The sequence below is a fragment of the Lactuca serriola genome, chromosome 8 (genome assembly GCF_051521515.1).
Source record: "Lactuca serriola cultivar US96UC23 chromosome 8, Lser_US96UC23_V15, whole genome shotgun sequence".
NCBI classification, from domain to species: Eukaryota; Viridiplantae; Streptophyta; class Magnoliopsida; order Asterales; family Asteraceae; genus Lactuca; species Lactuca serriola.
In genome coordinates this window covers 188,034,352-188,047,251 of record NC_136415.1, presented here as the reverse complement: position 1 = coordinate 188,047,251, position 12,900 = coordinate 188,034,352, and the positions used below count along the sequence as shown (strand labels likewise).

General features: G+C 36.3%; 1 protein-coding gene across 1 annotated transcript; it reads left to right on the top strand.

The window, feature by feature from the left end:
- Positions 1-10,066: 10,066 nt before the first annotated feature.
- Positions 10,067-11,910, top strand: LOC145071230 (auxin efflux carrier component 5-like). Its single transcript, XM_079018147.1, has 5 exons — positions 10,067-10,766; positions 10,906-10,991; positions 11,116-11,273; positions 11,463-11,539; positions 11,731-11,910. The coding sequence occupies exons 1-5, from the start codon at positions 10,105-10,107 to the stop codon at positions 11,804-11,806; spliced, it is 1,059 nt and encodes a 352-aa protein (XP_078874273.1). The 5' UTR covers positions 10,067-10,104; the 3' UTR covers positions 11,807-11,910.
- The last annotated feature ends 990 nt before the right edge of the window (positions 11,911-12,900 follow it).

Below are 12,900 nucleotides of genomic sequence, written 5' to 3'. Positions count from 1 at the left end.
ATGAAAAAACTCTTCAAGTTCAATAACTTAAGGACAAGTTATGGAAGACTTTAAAACATTTAAAAATGAGACTCTCCATTTTTCATAACTTATGGAAATCTTATGATTTTTAATAATCATAAATGTGACCTTTCATATAACTTGAGGACAAGTTACAAAAACACATATTATGAACAACTTTTAGATTAATTTGGACTGAAAACATATTATCACATAACTTTTCTATTAATCTAAATCAACTCATAAGAACAAGATAATTCAAATCAAACACTTTTTCATGTAATTAGCCTAACCATTAAACTAATACAAAACATGAATCTATTGACAATTATCTATGAAATTGGATTAACATGAACATTACCATATCAAAAACAGGTTTACAAATTCAAAAACAGCTTAGGGTAATGTTCCTAGTCTAATTCCAGCCAAAAAACTCGAAAATATGTTGTCTGGGGCTCCCACTCGTCGAGTGTATGAACCTACTCGACGAGTAGGATGATTTTCTTCATGGACTCGACGAGTCCAGTGCCCAAACAAGTAGAAAATCGTTTTTTTTCAGCAATTTGCATCAAGTATAACTGAAAACAAGCCTAGACTCTGATACCACTGAAGGTTTTTGAGCATTCTAACACTCCTAAGGTGTACATGCAACCCTAAATACCTTGGATCTATGTTTTCTCTATTATACATGCAAATATCAAATTTTCCAAGGTATTGTTCTAAGTAGCATAATATAAAGAACATATAATATAAATTCTAATAGAATTACATACCTCTTGTTGTATCGTGATTCCATGGCGCTTAAGATCCTAGTGCCTTAAGTATGACACCTCAAATGGTTCACACAACATCACCAACATCTTGGAATAACTTGATAGAAAAGATTCCTATGCTCAAATCGGCTAGCCCTCATGTGTACACACACTAGTGCCAATTTCTTGAGCTATGGGGTCCTTATATGTGGTGGCTATTAGGGTTACACCATGTAACTCATGTCTTTCCATATTCTTCATGCTCCAGAGGTTAAAACCTCCATGGAGTAACCATGGGTTACTCTGTGGGTTTAGCCCAACATGAAGAACTATGGATCATAAACCCACATAAATAAGAATGAATTATTTACACAATCAATCCCCATATATTTAATTAGTCTCCTTTTGATCACATAATTAATTCTAAATTAATTCTTGATCAATACTAATTAAATAATATGATTTCATATTAATAAATTAGAACTTATAATATATTAACAAATCATAATTATCGTTTTTCTCACAAAAGTCTATCCAAATTGTTCCGATGCCATGCAACCCAAATGGACCATGCCAATCGGGTCAAGTACATACCAATTATAGTTATGGACTTACACACTAATTCAAACACAAACCTCTCTCTCAAGTTCCTCCTCTTGTTCTTGGTCTGTTATAAGACATTTGAGGCATCACACTTGAGGTGCTAGGCTCTTGAAAGATCAATTTCCACAAGCTACAATTAAGAGGTATTCATCTAACATACTTTTACGTTCCAATTACCAAAATTGTATGCTAGTTGTAGTTTTCAAGCTTTGGAAATTTTATTGTATGTATAACTAGAGAAAACTCAGATCCAAAAGCTATTAGGGTTGTATGTGCACCATAGGAGTGTTATAGTACATAAAACCCAACAAGACACGCTTACCCAAACCGATGCAAGATTCCAAACAACATAAAGACTGATAGAAACCGAAAACAAAGCAAAGGATAACATACCCACAATGTCGCTTGTTGGAGTCCTGAACTTCCCTGTCTGACACTGTAATGCCAGACTCCTTTCTGTTGGGGCTCCCGCCCTACCCTCGCATCCATCGATGATCCTCAAAGTAGCTGGGGGCAGGCGCACTCACTGCTCCTCCCCTCAAAATCGGACAATTGGCCTTCTTGTGGCTTACCTGATCATAGTGAAAACATAAAGGGATTGCCCCTGAGGACAATCCCTACTGACGTGACCAATCCTGCAACACTTGTAGCAGCCCATACCCTGGAACGACAAACTCCATCATGTAGTTTCCTGCATGTACTACACTAACCCCAACCCTGCTGGCCTCTCACACACTGATCAGAAATCTTGGGTCTCTTCCCGGGGCCCTTCACTATATGCACCTAATTTGAATCCCTCTTCCCAAGGTTCTCCAAATCGATCTCCTGCTTTCGGGCTCTGGAAATTATATCATTTAGGGTCTTGCACCCTGAAATACTCACAAACTCCTTGATATCATCTCGTAGCATATCATAATACCTCACTTTGTTTATTTCCTCATCTGCTGCATACTACAGAACCAATAAAGCCCTTTCTCGAAACTTGGCAGTGATCTCTTCCACAGTGTCAGTAGTCTGGCGGAGATCCAGAAACTCTCACACCAATTTTTGCACCTCAATCACTGGCACAAACTCAGCTCGAGAATTCATCCCATGAAATAGAATCAACCACATCATAACCCATCTCACTACCAACCTCTTCCCACCAATCCCATGCCCTGTCCTTCAATAGGTAGGAGGCATATCCGACCTTCGCCTCCTCGGGGCAACAACTCGTCCTGAAGGCATTAGCCATATCCGCTAACCACCTACTACTGACAATGGGGTCCTTCTCCTCATTGAACGCAAGAGCTCCACAAGCACGAAACTCCCGGAAAGAAAAAGAGTGCAAGCTCGAATGATAGCCATAACCTCAGCACAAAACACACCCAATCACTCATCCAAGATCTCCGAAATACTGCGAGAAATCTCCAATGAGACGAACTCCCGCATCTGCTCACTAATCGGCTCAATACCAGTACTTGCACCTACACCTGAGCCGGAACTCGAACCAGAACCAGAACCAGAACCACATCCCTGAGTGCTCATCACCAAACTGAAATACGACATGCCAATGATCAGAACATATCCAAAAATCCTCCTCCCATAAGCTTCTTAGATACTCCAAGACTCTCATCGATTCGAGTATGGATTCTGTTCTTTTAGTAGTACGGGCCCAATGCTACCTTCCACACCTATCCATACTTTCCTCAACAGTCATTCCGAATCCTTTAAGTTAGTTTCTCAATTTGATGCACTAAAACTAACTAAATCGCACCGCTAAACCCACTGAAGCATATCCTAGGCTCTCCTAGGTTCCCGACCTCACCCTGCCCTCAGCTACTGAAGGACTCCCACCAATGTCAACTAGCTTCCTCATGAATATAGTCACATGTAACATAGATTAGATAATCATTCTAGTAAAAGACGCAACTATAGAACAGTTGGACTCAAATGAGAACTGCGCAATAGGGTCAAATCTATCACTCTAAGATTATTTAACTTGTACCACATGTGACTTAGCATATTCACTTAGCAGTCAATTCACATCAATAAGAGTCCCACAAAGCACAAAGAAAGCAACATTCAGGCAACGAAAAATCTAACCGACATACACTAATCAAGCCATTCTATCTACTGATCAGAAGTTCATACTAGCATGCGATTCTAAAGCTCATTAAATCAGGCATATAGAGTCATCTCTCTTATCATATAATACTAAGCACATCCTTAGCCCTAATTTAGCATGTAATTCTCATAATCATATCATATATCATAATAAACATGTATTGGTATTCTAGGAAGCAGTTACTTGAGCTCAGCTGATTGCATACATCATACCCCTTTCTTCAATTAGAATTCCTTTTTACTTAAATGTTTATTTTATAAAAACTTTCACCAAACCCATAGTTTGAATTCAGGTACACCGGAGAGTATACCCGAATCCCTCAAACCAAGGCTCTGATACCAATTTGTAACATCTCGTAAATCATAAAGTAAAATTTTCATTTTTATTATAATCAAAACACTAATGTAACTTTTATGCAAACATTCAAAATAATTTCAAATAAAACAATTATCAAATTTCATTCCCAAAATCACATGTTGCGGAAAACACAGGTGTATGCGCTGCGATCAAACTGGGCCCTTCTATTTCGAACCGGAAGTACCTAAAACCATAAACCACAAACCTTAAGCACAAATCTTTGTAAGTTCCCCAAATACCACATACCATTCATATCAAACGAGCCATATGTGTCATATATATCCAATCAATCAATAAAAGTGCTATGTGCCAACCATGGTCTTGCCATTATGCCACGAGCCGCCTTGTAGTCTTCCTTGCCAGGCCGGGGTTCAAAACCCTAGGTCTTATAGACAAGTTACAGAAGCCACCTCCTGGTCTTCCATGCAAGCATCACAAAGACAAATAGCATACAATCTACAACTACTTAACTAATTAACTGCCAAAGTTCAGACTCTGGTCTTGCATACACTTTTCCAGGAGTCGCCTCCTATTCTTTCATACAAAATGGCAAGGGGTACCCCTAGGTCTTCCTATAATATACAAACCAAATGGACCGGCATTGGTGCCTTCGACCTATAGAACAGTAAGGAGACTCACCTCGACAGATGAACCCACAAATAGATCTCTGACTGCTGATCCGCTAAAATCCCCATGATATCAAACAAATAGCACCCAATTAACAATCGGGTTCCAAAGCAAATCCAATTTCCATACATGGTGTAAAAAAACCATTTTACCCCTCACCTAGTTTGGTCCAAGGCTAAGGCCTGAAATCACAATCATAAATGCCCTAAAACTAATAATCATTCAAAGCCTAAAAATGGCCTAATTTTCCAAATTGGGCCCAAACCCTTACATGGGTCTTACCCTAAAGCCCATTAACCTTTCCTAATCCAAAACACATATTCTCAGCTGGTCCAACAAAACCCTAAGAAATACAAGACCACACGATAGCCGAAACCAACAATGACACCAGAAGGCCCAATAAGGCTCAAATCTAGAATACCCAATGGTCAACCCTGGTCAACTGAAAAAGTCAAAGTAAAGGTCAATATTCCATGTTGACCGAACACGCCATGTTACCTCTTGGACACGCCGTGTTCATCCAACATCCTGATAACCGGGTAATCCCTAGCCAACAAGCCATGTTGGCTTGCAAACACGCTGTGTTTGCTCGAGATTCAACAACTTAACCAATAAGCACTTAATCCTTATTGACATAGCCCCAAAACATAGGTTTGACCTCCTTGAGTTGGGTTATTACATGAAGCTATTATGCTAAAAAGGGACTTAACAGAGGACTAGAAGCATGCATGACACCATTCTTCACATAAATCTTGCACCTTTATGCTCAAGGATACCAAAACAACGCAGATCTGAAAGAACAAACCCTTAAACAACCCAACTCATCCATAGATCCAGAAAGTAGACCAAAATCATAATAAAACCTCATAAGAGAAGATCTAACCAACCAAAAAGTAAGGTATGAACTTGATACCTCAAGGAGACTTCAACAAGTGTTGAGATTTTGGATCTATAGCCTTCCTTCCAAGCTAGGCACCTTCAAACTCCAAAGCTTCTTAAAATAAGCACAAAAATCTACTAGAATCCACTCAAAACTTGAAGAACACCACCAAGAAAGCTCAATACTCGATTTAGGGTTTTAGGTAACACAGGAGGATGGTAAGGAGGCTGGTGAAGGGAACTTAAGGCCTTTAAATATGGTGCAACACCCTAAAATTTAGGGCTTCCTTTCTAGCTGCCAACACGCCATGTTGAGGTACCTCAACACGCCAGGTTGGTTTATTAAACTCCGCGGCCAAAAACTTCTCAACACGCCATGTTGAGGCTCCAACATGTCGTGCCCCAAAGAGAAAACATAAACAACTTGGAATTAACTTTATATCGGATATCAGGTGTTACATGGTCGACGGGTAAGAATGATAGAAAGAAACGTAAGGGAAGAGATGATGAATAAGGTTAGGGTAATTGTTTGTTTTCCTTTTTCTTTTTAATTAGATTTTGTTAAAATATAAGATAGAAGAAAGACAAAATTGGAAAAAGGGTACATGTGGTATGCATTTTTTCTGAGGTTTAGTCAAAACCTTTACTTGTTTGGCTTCGTGGTCTTTTTGAGCTAGTTTCGTTGTAATTTGGCCCCTCAGTAAACTAAAATGACTTTAATACCCTTGGGTATTTATTTTCTATTTTTTTTTCATTTTATTAAATATTTTATAATTATTAAGTATACAAAGGGCCCCTCTCTCTTTCCCCATGAGAAATTAAAGAACGTTGTCGTCTTTAAAGCTATCAAAATCATCATGTTCATATCTTCAACCTACAAATTAAATAACATTCAACATTTTTATTTCTTCAACACAGAAATTAAAGGACATTAAATGTGTTTATCTCTTTATCCTAATCAAAATCAAAATCACAACTCTAGTTAGCATCAGAAATCAAATCCCTATCAAAATCAGAATCACCTAAATAACATTGTAGTTCAAACACACACATAGCAGTTTCAACAAACACACACTATAAATCACCTACAAGGAGATAAAATGAAAGACATTGCAAGTTTTTTGTTTGCTATGAATTAAGGGAACTTAAGTGCAATAGAGAAAGATAAAAAAATTCATCAAGTCCAAAAATTTAAAAGTATCCTGCAACAATGAAGGGTAACATGTTAATGTATGATGGATTTGACAAATTCAAGCTCTCCTTGAACTTTACATGCACTTTTATATTCACAAATTGAGGTTTTTATACATGTTTTTTTGAAGAATTTTATATAAAAAGTGTGTCCAATTTGAACATCATTGAATCTGGACAATGAATGATCCAAAAACAAAGACACACATACATACACTCCTAAAAATAAAAGCAAACAAACACACTTCTTGCCTCATTGGGATGAATAAGCTTCAATAGCTAAGTTTCAAATTGTTTTTCAAATTTGAATAAATGGCTTCATCTTTCACCATGCTACCATATACACACTATACCTTTAGAGAAGACGAAGAAGAAGATGATGGTTCGACCATTGGAAACATTGGTCCTACTGTGAAATTTACCTTCCGGATGAAACTATATAAATAAATATTTTCATTATCTCAAACCCTCTAACACCATAGCCACCGATCAACAACATAGATGAAAACCATATGATAAAAAAATGCTATCTAAATCAAATAAGCTCATATGTAAAAAACGAACCTCTTGGGGGTCAGGTTCCATCACTAATGCAAAAAGCAAATCTTTTTGGTGTAATTTCATTCAAACCAATAGCTGATTTACAATGAAATTTATGTCAGAAAAGGGAGATTTAGATGACATGGGTGGATGGTGGTGAAGGAGGATGAAGAAGATGCAGGTCGATGATGAAGATAAAGGAGGGACGAGATGTAATCATCAATGAAGATAAAGAAGGGATGAGATGAATGGTGATGATGGTGGAAGAGAAACACTGAATCGATTCTTCCTTTGCATCCCTTTTCTTTTCTTCACCCATTTCTATCCCTCTCTATGATCGATCTCTCACACAATCCCGTTTACCTCCCGACCAAGATGATGTTCATATGTTTTTATTTTTAGGTGCAAGTTGTGGAGAGGGAAAAATGGTGATGGGTGATTCATAAAGAAGATGATGAATAGTGGAGCCCTATTTCTTCCACTGATGAATCATGTAACGATATATATATATATATATATATATATATATATATATACAGAGAGAGAGAGAGAGAGGTGGCCATTTATATATTTTAATTATAAAGTATTTTAGAAAAATGAAAGAAAAATGAAAACTAAATATCCCAAGGGTATTACAGTCATATCAGTTTACTGAGTGACCAAATCCACAACAAAACTAGCTCAAAAGAACCACGAAACCAAAAAAGTCGAGGTTTGAACAAAACCTCGGAAAAAAATACATACCACAGGAACCAATTTTGCAGTTTTGTTTAAAAGAAATTTAAAAAAAGGCAAAAATGTCATTTCAAGTGGCTCAATGACCAACCATGCAAGATTTAAAAACCACAATGACCAACTGCACAAGTTTTAGAAACAACAATGACTATGTTCGTAAAAAAAATTACCAAAAGTTGTGATATTTGATAAACCATATAGATCACTTATGTAATTTTGTCTTTCTTATATAAACATACTAGGTGTAAGACCCGTGTAATACACGGGTTTATTAAAAATAAAAATTTAATATCAATATTTAAACATTAAATTTAATATCAATATCAATTTTAGAGCTTTCATTAATTATGACATTTATTACATTATAAATATATCAATTCTTTTTCAAGGAAGCATTTATTTCTCTCAATATTATAACCGAAATAAGTTATGATATGTGAACAAATCAGAAAATTACATGTGGAATTAAATAAATTCTAAAAATCTATTAAAATGCTATGTGTCCAAATCAATGAGGACATGACATGTGGCAAAAAATAGGTTTTATTTATTAGTATAGATTTGGTTTTCTAAAAAATATATGATATGTTATTATAATTATGCCGTTTTGAGTTAAATCTAAAAATATGTTTTCATTTTGGTTTTATAATATAAGTACGTTGTTGTATTCAATTAAAAATAAAATTTGGAAAATCAATAAATTGTATTAACTTTAAAACTATTAACTGAAACAGAACAAAGTCAAATACAATTTAACAGGTTTAATTGATTTGGTTAAAAGTTAAATAAGAATAACATATGATTAAATTGAATTTCATTTTGTTCAACTAAATAATGTAAGATGTTTATGTCGAAGAAGATACGATGCAATGTGATTAGATGTCCTGCCTTTGTTAAATGTTGTAGTCTCCTCCACCACCTCAACTCCCATGCCTCTGCGATTTTACTCCCCTCCACCACCTCGACCGTCTCCTCTACCACCATCTCCTCCCTCACCACCTCTTCCACCTTCTCGACCGCCATCATTGTTTGATTAAAATTTAAATCTGAATAACATGCGATTAAATTGATTTTAGTTTGTTCAATTTCAATTAAAAAAATTTTAGTCAATACAACTCTTTGATAGTCCATATTTTATTTTTAATCTAAGATAACAAGGTACTTGTATTATGAAACCAAAAAACGAACATATCTGGGAAATCGCAGAGGGACATAATTTTATATTGTTGGATGTTGTTGGACTCGTTCTAGCACTAGTGAAGTGCAAAATATGGACTATCAAAGGCCTAAGGACATAATTTCTAGCACTAGTGAAGTGCAAAATTCAAAAACTTTGTAAGATGTTGTTGGACTCGTTCTGAGAAATAACATTCGGCGTTATTTGATTTTCCTCTAATCGACAAAGGACTTTAAATTATTTCTAACACACTAAAAATTTTGCTTATTGGCTAGACATCGACAAGAAACATCATCATATGTATGACGATATCTATAAATTTTTTGTCTCCTAGCTGATATAATAAGAGAAAAAGAGGAAAGAGGAAACCTACCTTGAATCAACGGTTGTTGGTTTTTGAAATTAGGAAGGCGCCCACGATCCCCAAGCACTAAACGAATATACGATTCGCTTTCTTCCAATATAGAAATAGTTGTGCACATTTGCACTTGAACGGGAATAAAGCTTCAATTTATGTTATAATAATCAATAGGGTAGTGTTTAGGACTTTTGGGTTGAGATGTGCATGTGCAATATTGAAAATTGGCCACTAGCTCAACACTGTTTTGCAAACCGATATTATCTACGACCCCAAACATCCTCCAGGTTGTTTCATGGTTAGTTGAGCATAAGTACTTGATTCATTCTCGTTGGCGGCCTTCTTGGGTTTAGAAGTGTTCTCAAGACCTGCACTAAATTTAGAATAATATTTCGTAGGAAAAGCTTGATTCGAGTGAAATGAACCTTTATGAGTTTTAATATCATCATTATATCACAGAAAGTTTTAAGCATCATAAACACAGAGGGAAAGAAAAAATTGGAAAGCTTTTCTTGTAGTGGGAAAAACATCTTCAATCCACCCACAGATATAAGGAATCTAAAACCAGCAAAGGTTTGGGAAAAAATAAACTTAATTAGTGGAGTTGCATAAAGATGCTACGTACTAAAACTCCTCCGTTCTTTCCTTCCATCAAACTTAGTTAGTGTATTCTTTGTCATCTCTACCAGCACTATATATAAACAAATTAACGTATATTTATTCCTCAGTTCAAACAATTCTAAAAACAAAATAGAAACAACCCACACACACGCTAAAAATGATAGGGTGGGAGGACATCTACAAGGTATTAGCGTCAATGTTTCCGCTATACGTAGCACTAATCTTAGGGTATGGTTCGGTGAAGTGGTGGCACATGTTCAAACCAGACCATTGCGATGCCATAAACCAGCTCAATTGCTACTTCATTATGCCTCTCTTCACATTCGACTTCACAACCCGAGTAAATCCCTATAAAATGAACTTTCGTTTTCTAGGGGCAGATGCCATCTCCAAAGCTGTCATCATCATAGCAATATCATTATGGGCAAAGCTTTCTACAAAAGGAAACTATCCCTGGTCAATCACAAGCTTCTCTTTGTCTACCTTGAATAACACACTTGTTGTAGGCGTTCCCCTTATTGGAGCAATGTATGGGCCTTTTGGAGAAAACCTTGTCATCCAATCCTCGATTTTGCAATTTACGGTTTGGATAATAATCCTACTGATGATGTACGAGTTCCAAAGTGTAAAGAAATCGTTGAATTTGGCAGTCATGCCGAATGACTCAACAACAGATCTTGAAGGCCATACCGAGGAGGATGCGTTAACTACAAGACCATCGCTTTTGATTTTAACGAAGATTGTAGGGCTAAAGCTTGCTAAGAACCCTAATGCGTATGCATGCATCCTTGGGCTTGCATGGGCACTTGTATCGAACAGGTGAGTTGTTTTGTATGCATGATATATATACGGACAATTGGTTAGGCACAAATCATTATTTATATGGCACATCAAACATGCATATTGATTTGTTTCTTATATAATCTATATCGTTTGCATTTATGATGACGATCTGCAGGTGGGATTTGAAAATGCCAACTATTGTCGAAGGATCGGTGCTGATCATGTCAAGAGCTGGTTCAGGTGTTGCCATGTTTTGCATGGGTGAGAATTTTTAATCCCGTTACTTCTGCATATGCTTGTGGCACATCCTCTAGTACATGAACTTATATGAAAGTAATGAAATAGTCTAAAAAAAAGGAGTTGCTAAATTTGGACAATGATGCAGGACTGTTCATGGCATTACAACCCAAGATAATTGATTGTGGTGCGACTCTAACTGCATTTGGGATGCTACTGAGGTTTGTGGTAGCACCAGCAACGATGGCTGTTAGTTCTCTTATTATGGGTTTGCGAGGTGATGTCCTTTGTATTGCAATTATTCAGGTAAACATAACTTGAAGATCTATACATATATACTCTAGGAACGTAACTATTTAATCATTTTGATATAAATTCATTCAAACTATCACAAACATAATGGATCATACTTTACAATATAAGTATATTTTTTTATATTTTGTCAAGTTCTAACCTCACAATCTTGTTTGTCTCTACTGTTACTTTTCTTGAAAGGCTGCACTACCACAAGCCATTGCGTCATTCGTCTTTGCCAAGGAATATGAACTGCACACAAACGTGCTTAGCACTGCGTAAGTTTTTTGGTTTAGTTTCTGTTTTAAAAGTTATTTGAAATGTTATTACAGTCGTATATTTACAACCTTCTCATTATTCTGGCTAAGAGTACTGATTATACCAAGTGATGATTTTCTAATTTAATTGCAACAGTATCATTATTTTGGCTATGGATGATTTCTAATGTATTTTTCATGTTATATTTCAGGGTCATTTTTGGCACCATAGTGTCCATTCCTATGCTGATATCATATTATGTTGTACTTGACTTGTTAAATAAGTGATATTGTTGATGAAAGTTATTTTCATAAGCGGTTGGATGGTTTGTGAAAGTTGTTCCGAGGTATCGATGAGTTTTGATTCAGTTGATCAGATCAATTGTAATCCATTCAATCTTGCTTAAAATTTAGAAATGTATTTTACATTTTATTTTAACAAAAGTTATATTTTAATTTAAGTCGTTGCTTATTTATTGAATCAATTTACTAGAAATAAAAAAACATCAAATTAAAAGTACATAACATGAAATAAAAACCTAAAAACTAAGGGAAGTGATATTGCCACGGTAGTTTTTTATGCATCCACTGAGTTTTAAAGCAAAATGACAATTGTGCCCCTCATTTATATTTAGAGTGTAATAAATTATCCAACTGCTTCTCCCTTTCTCAATCTTCTCCCTTTCCCTCTCTCAATCTCCCTCTGCCCAATTGCCGTTTAAACTTCGCTTTCCGGTCTTCATCCAAAACTCTTTCAAAGGTTTCTCTATTCTCCACGGCCTTGTGCATTGGATTCCCTAGCCGGCAGCCCTTGTTTCTGTACCACCCTCTTTTATGGCAATTATAAACCCCATTGTTGCAAAACTGGAAGCAAAAAAACCACCTCTCCAATCTCTGTAACCTAAAATCTCAACTGGGTCATAAAATGTACACCTTGCTTGTGGTCTTTCAAGGGATGAAGACGAAGGCTCGCTAAGGAGGTTTTCAAGACGTCGGGGGTGAGGTCGAACAACTTCCAAACCGAAAAGAACGATGTTGCATATCATCAGTGACACCCGTAAACTAACCAAGGAGAATCCCTTCGCCGATTTTTTCGGTAACCAAGGAGAACCTCTAACTATTTTAGGTTTTGTTGTGGTGGTGTTGTCAGAGATTTCTTCGGAAGTGATTACCAAAAAGATTCCAGGGCTTTGTAGCGGTGGTGTTGGTTGGAGGTTTTTCATCGAATAACTATTATCAGTCATTCTCGATAATGAAATACATAAACTGGAGGTGTAGTGGAGTTAACAACGATGAAGGTATTTCCAGAACAATTAAACCATGGGGTTTAAAGAATAAGAGGTTACACAACAATCTTCATTCACTACCTTTTGTTTGTGTTT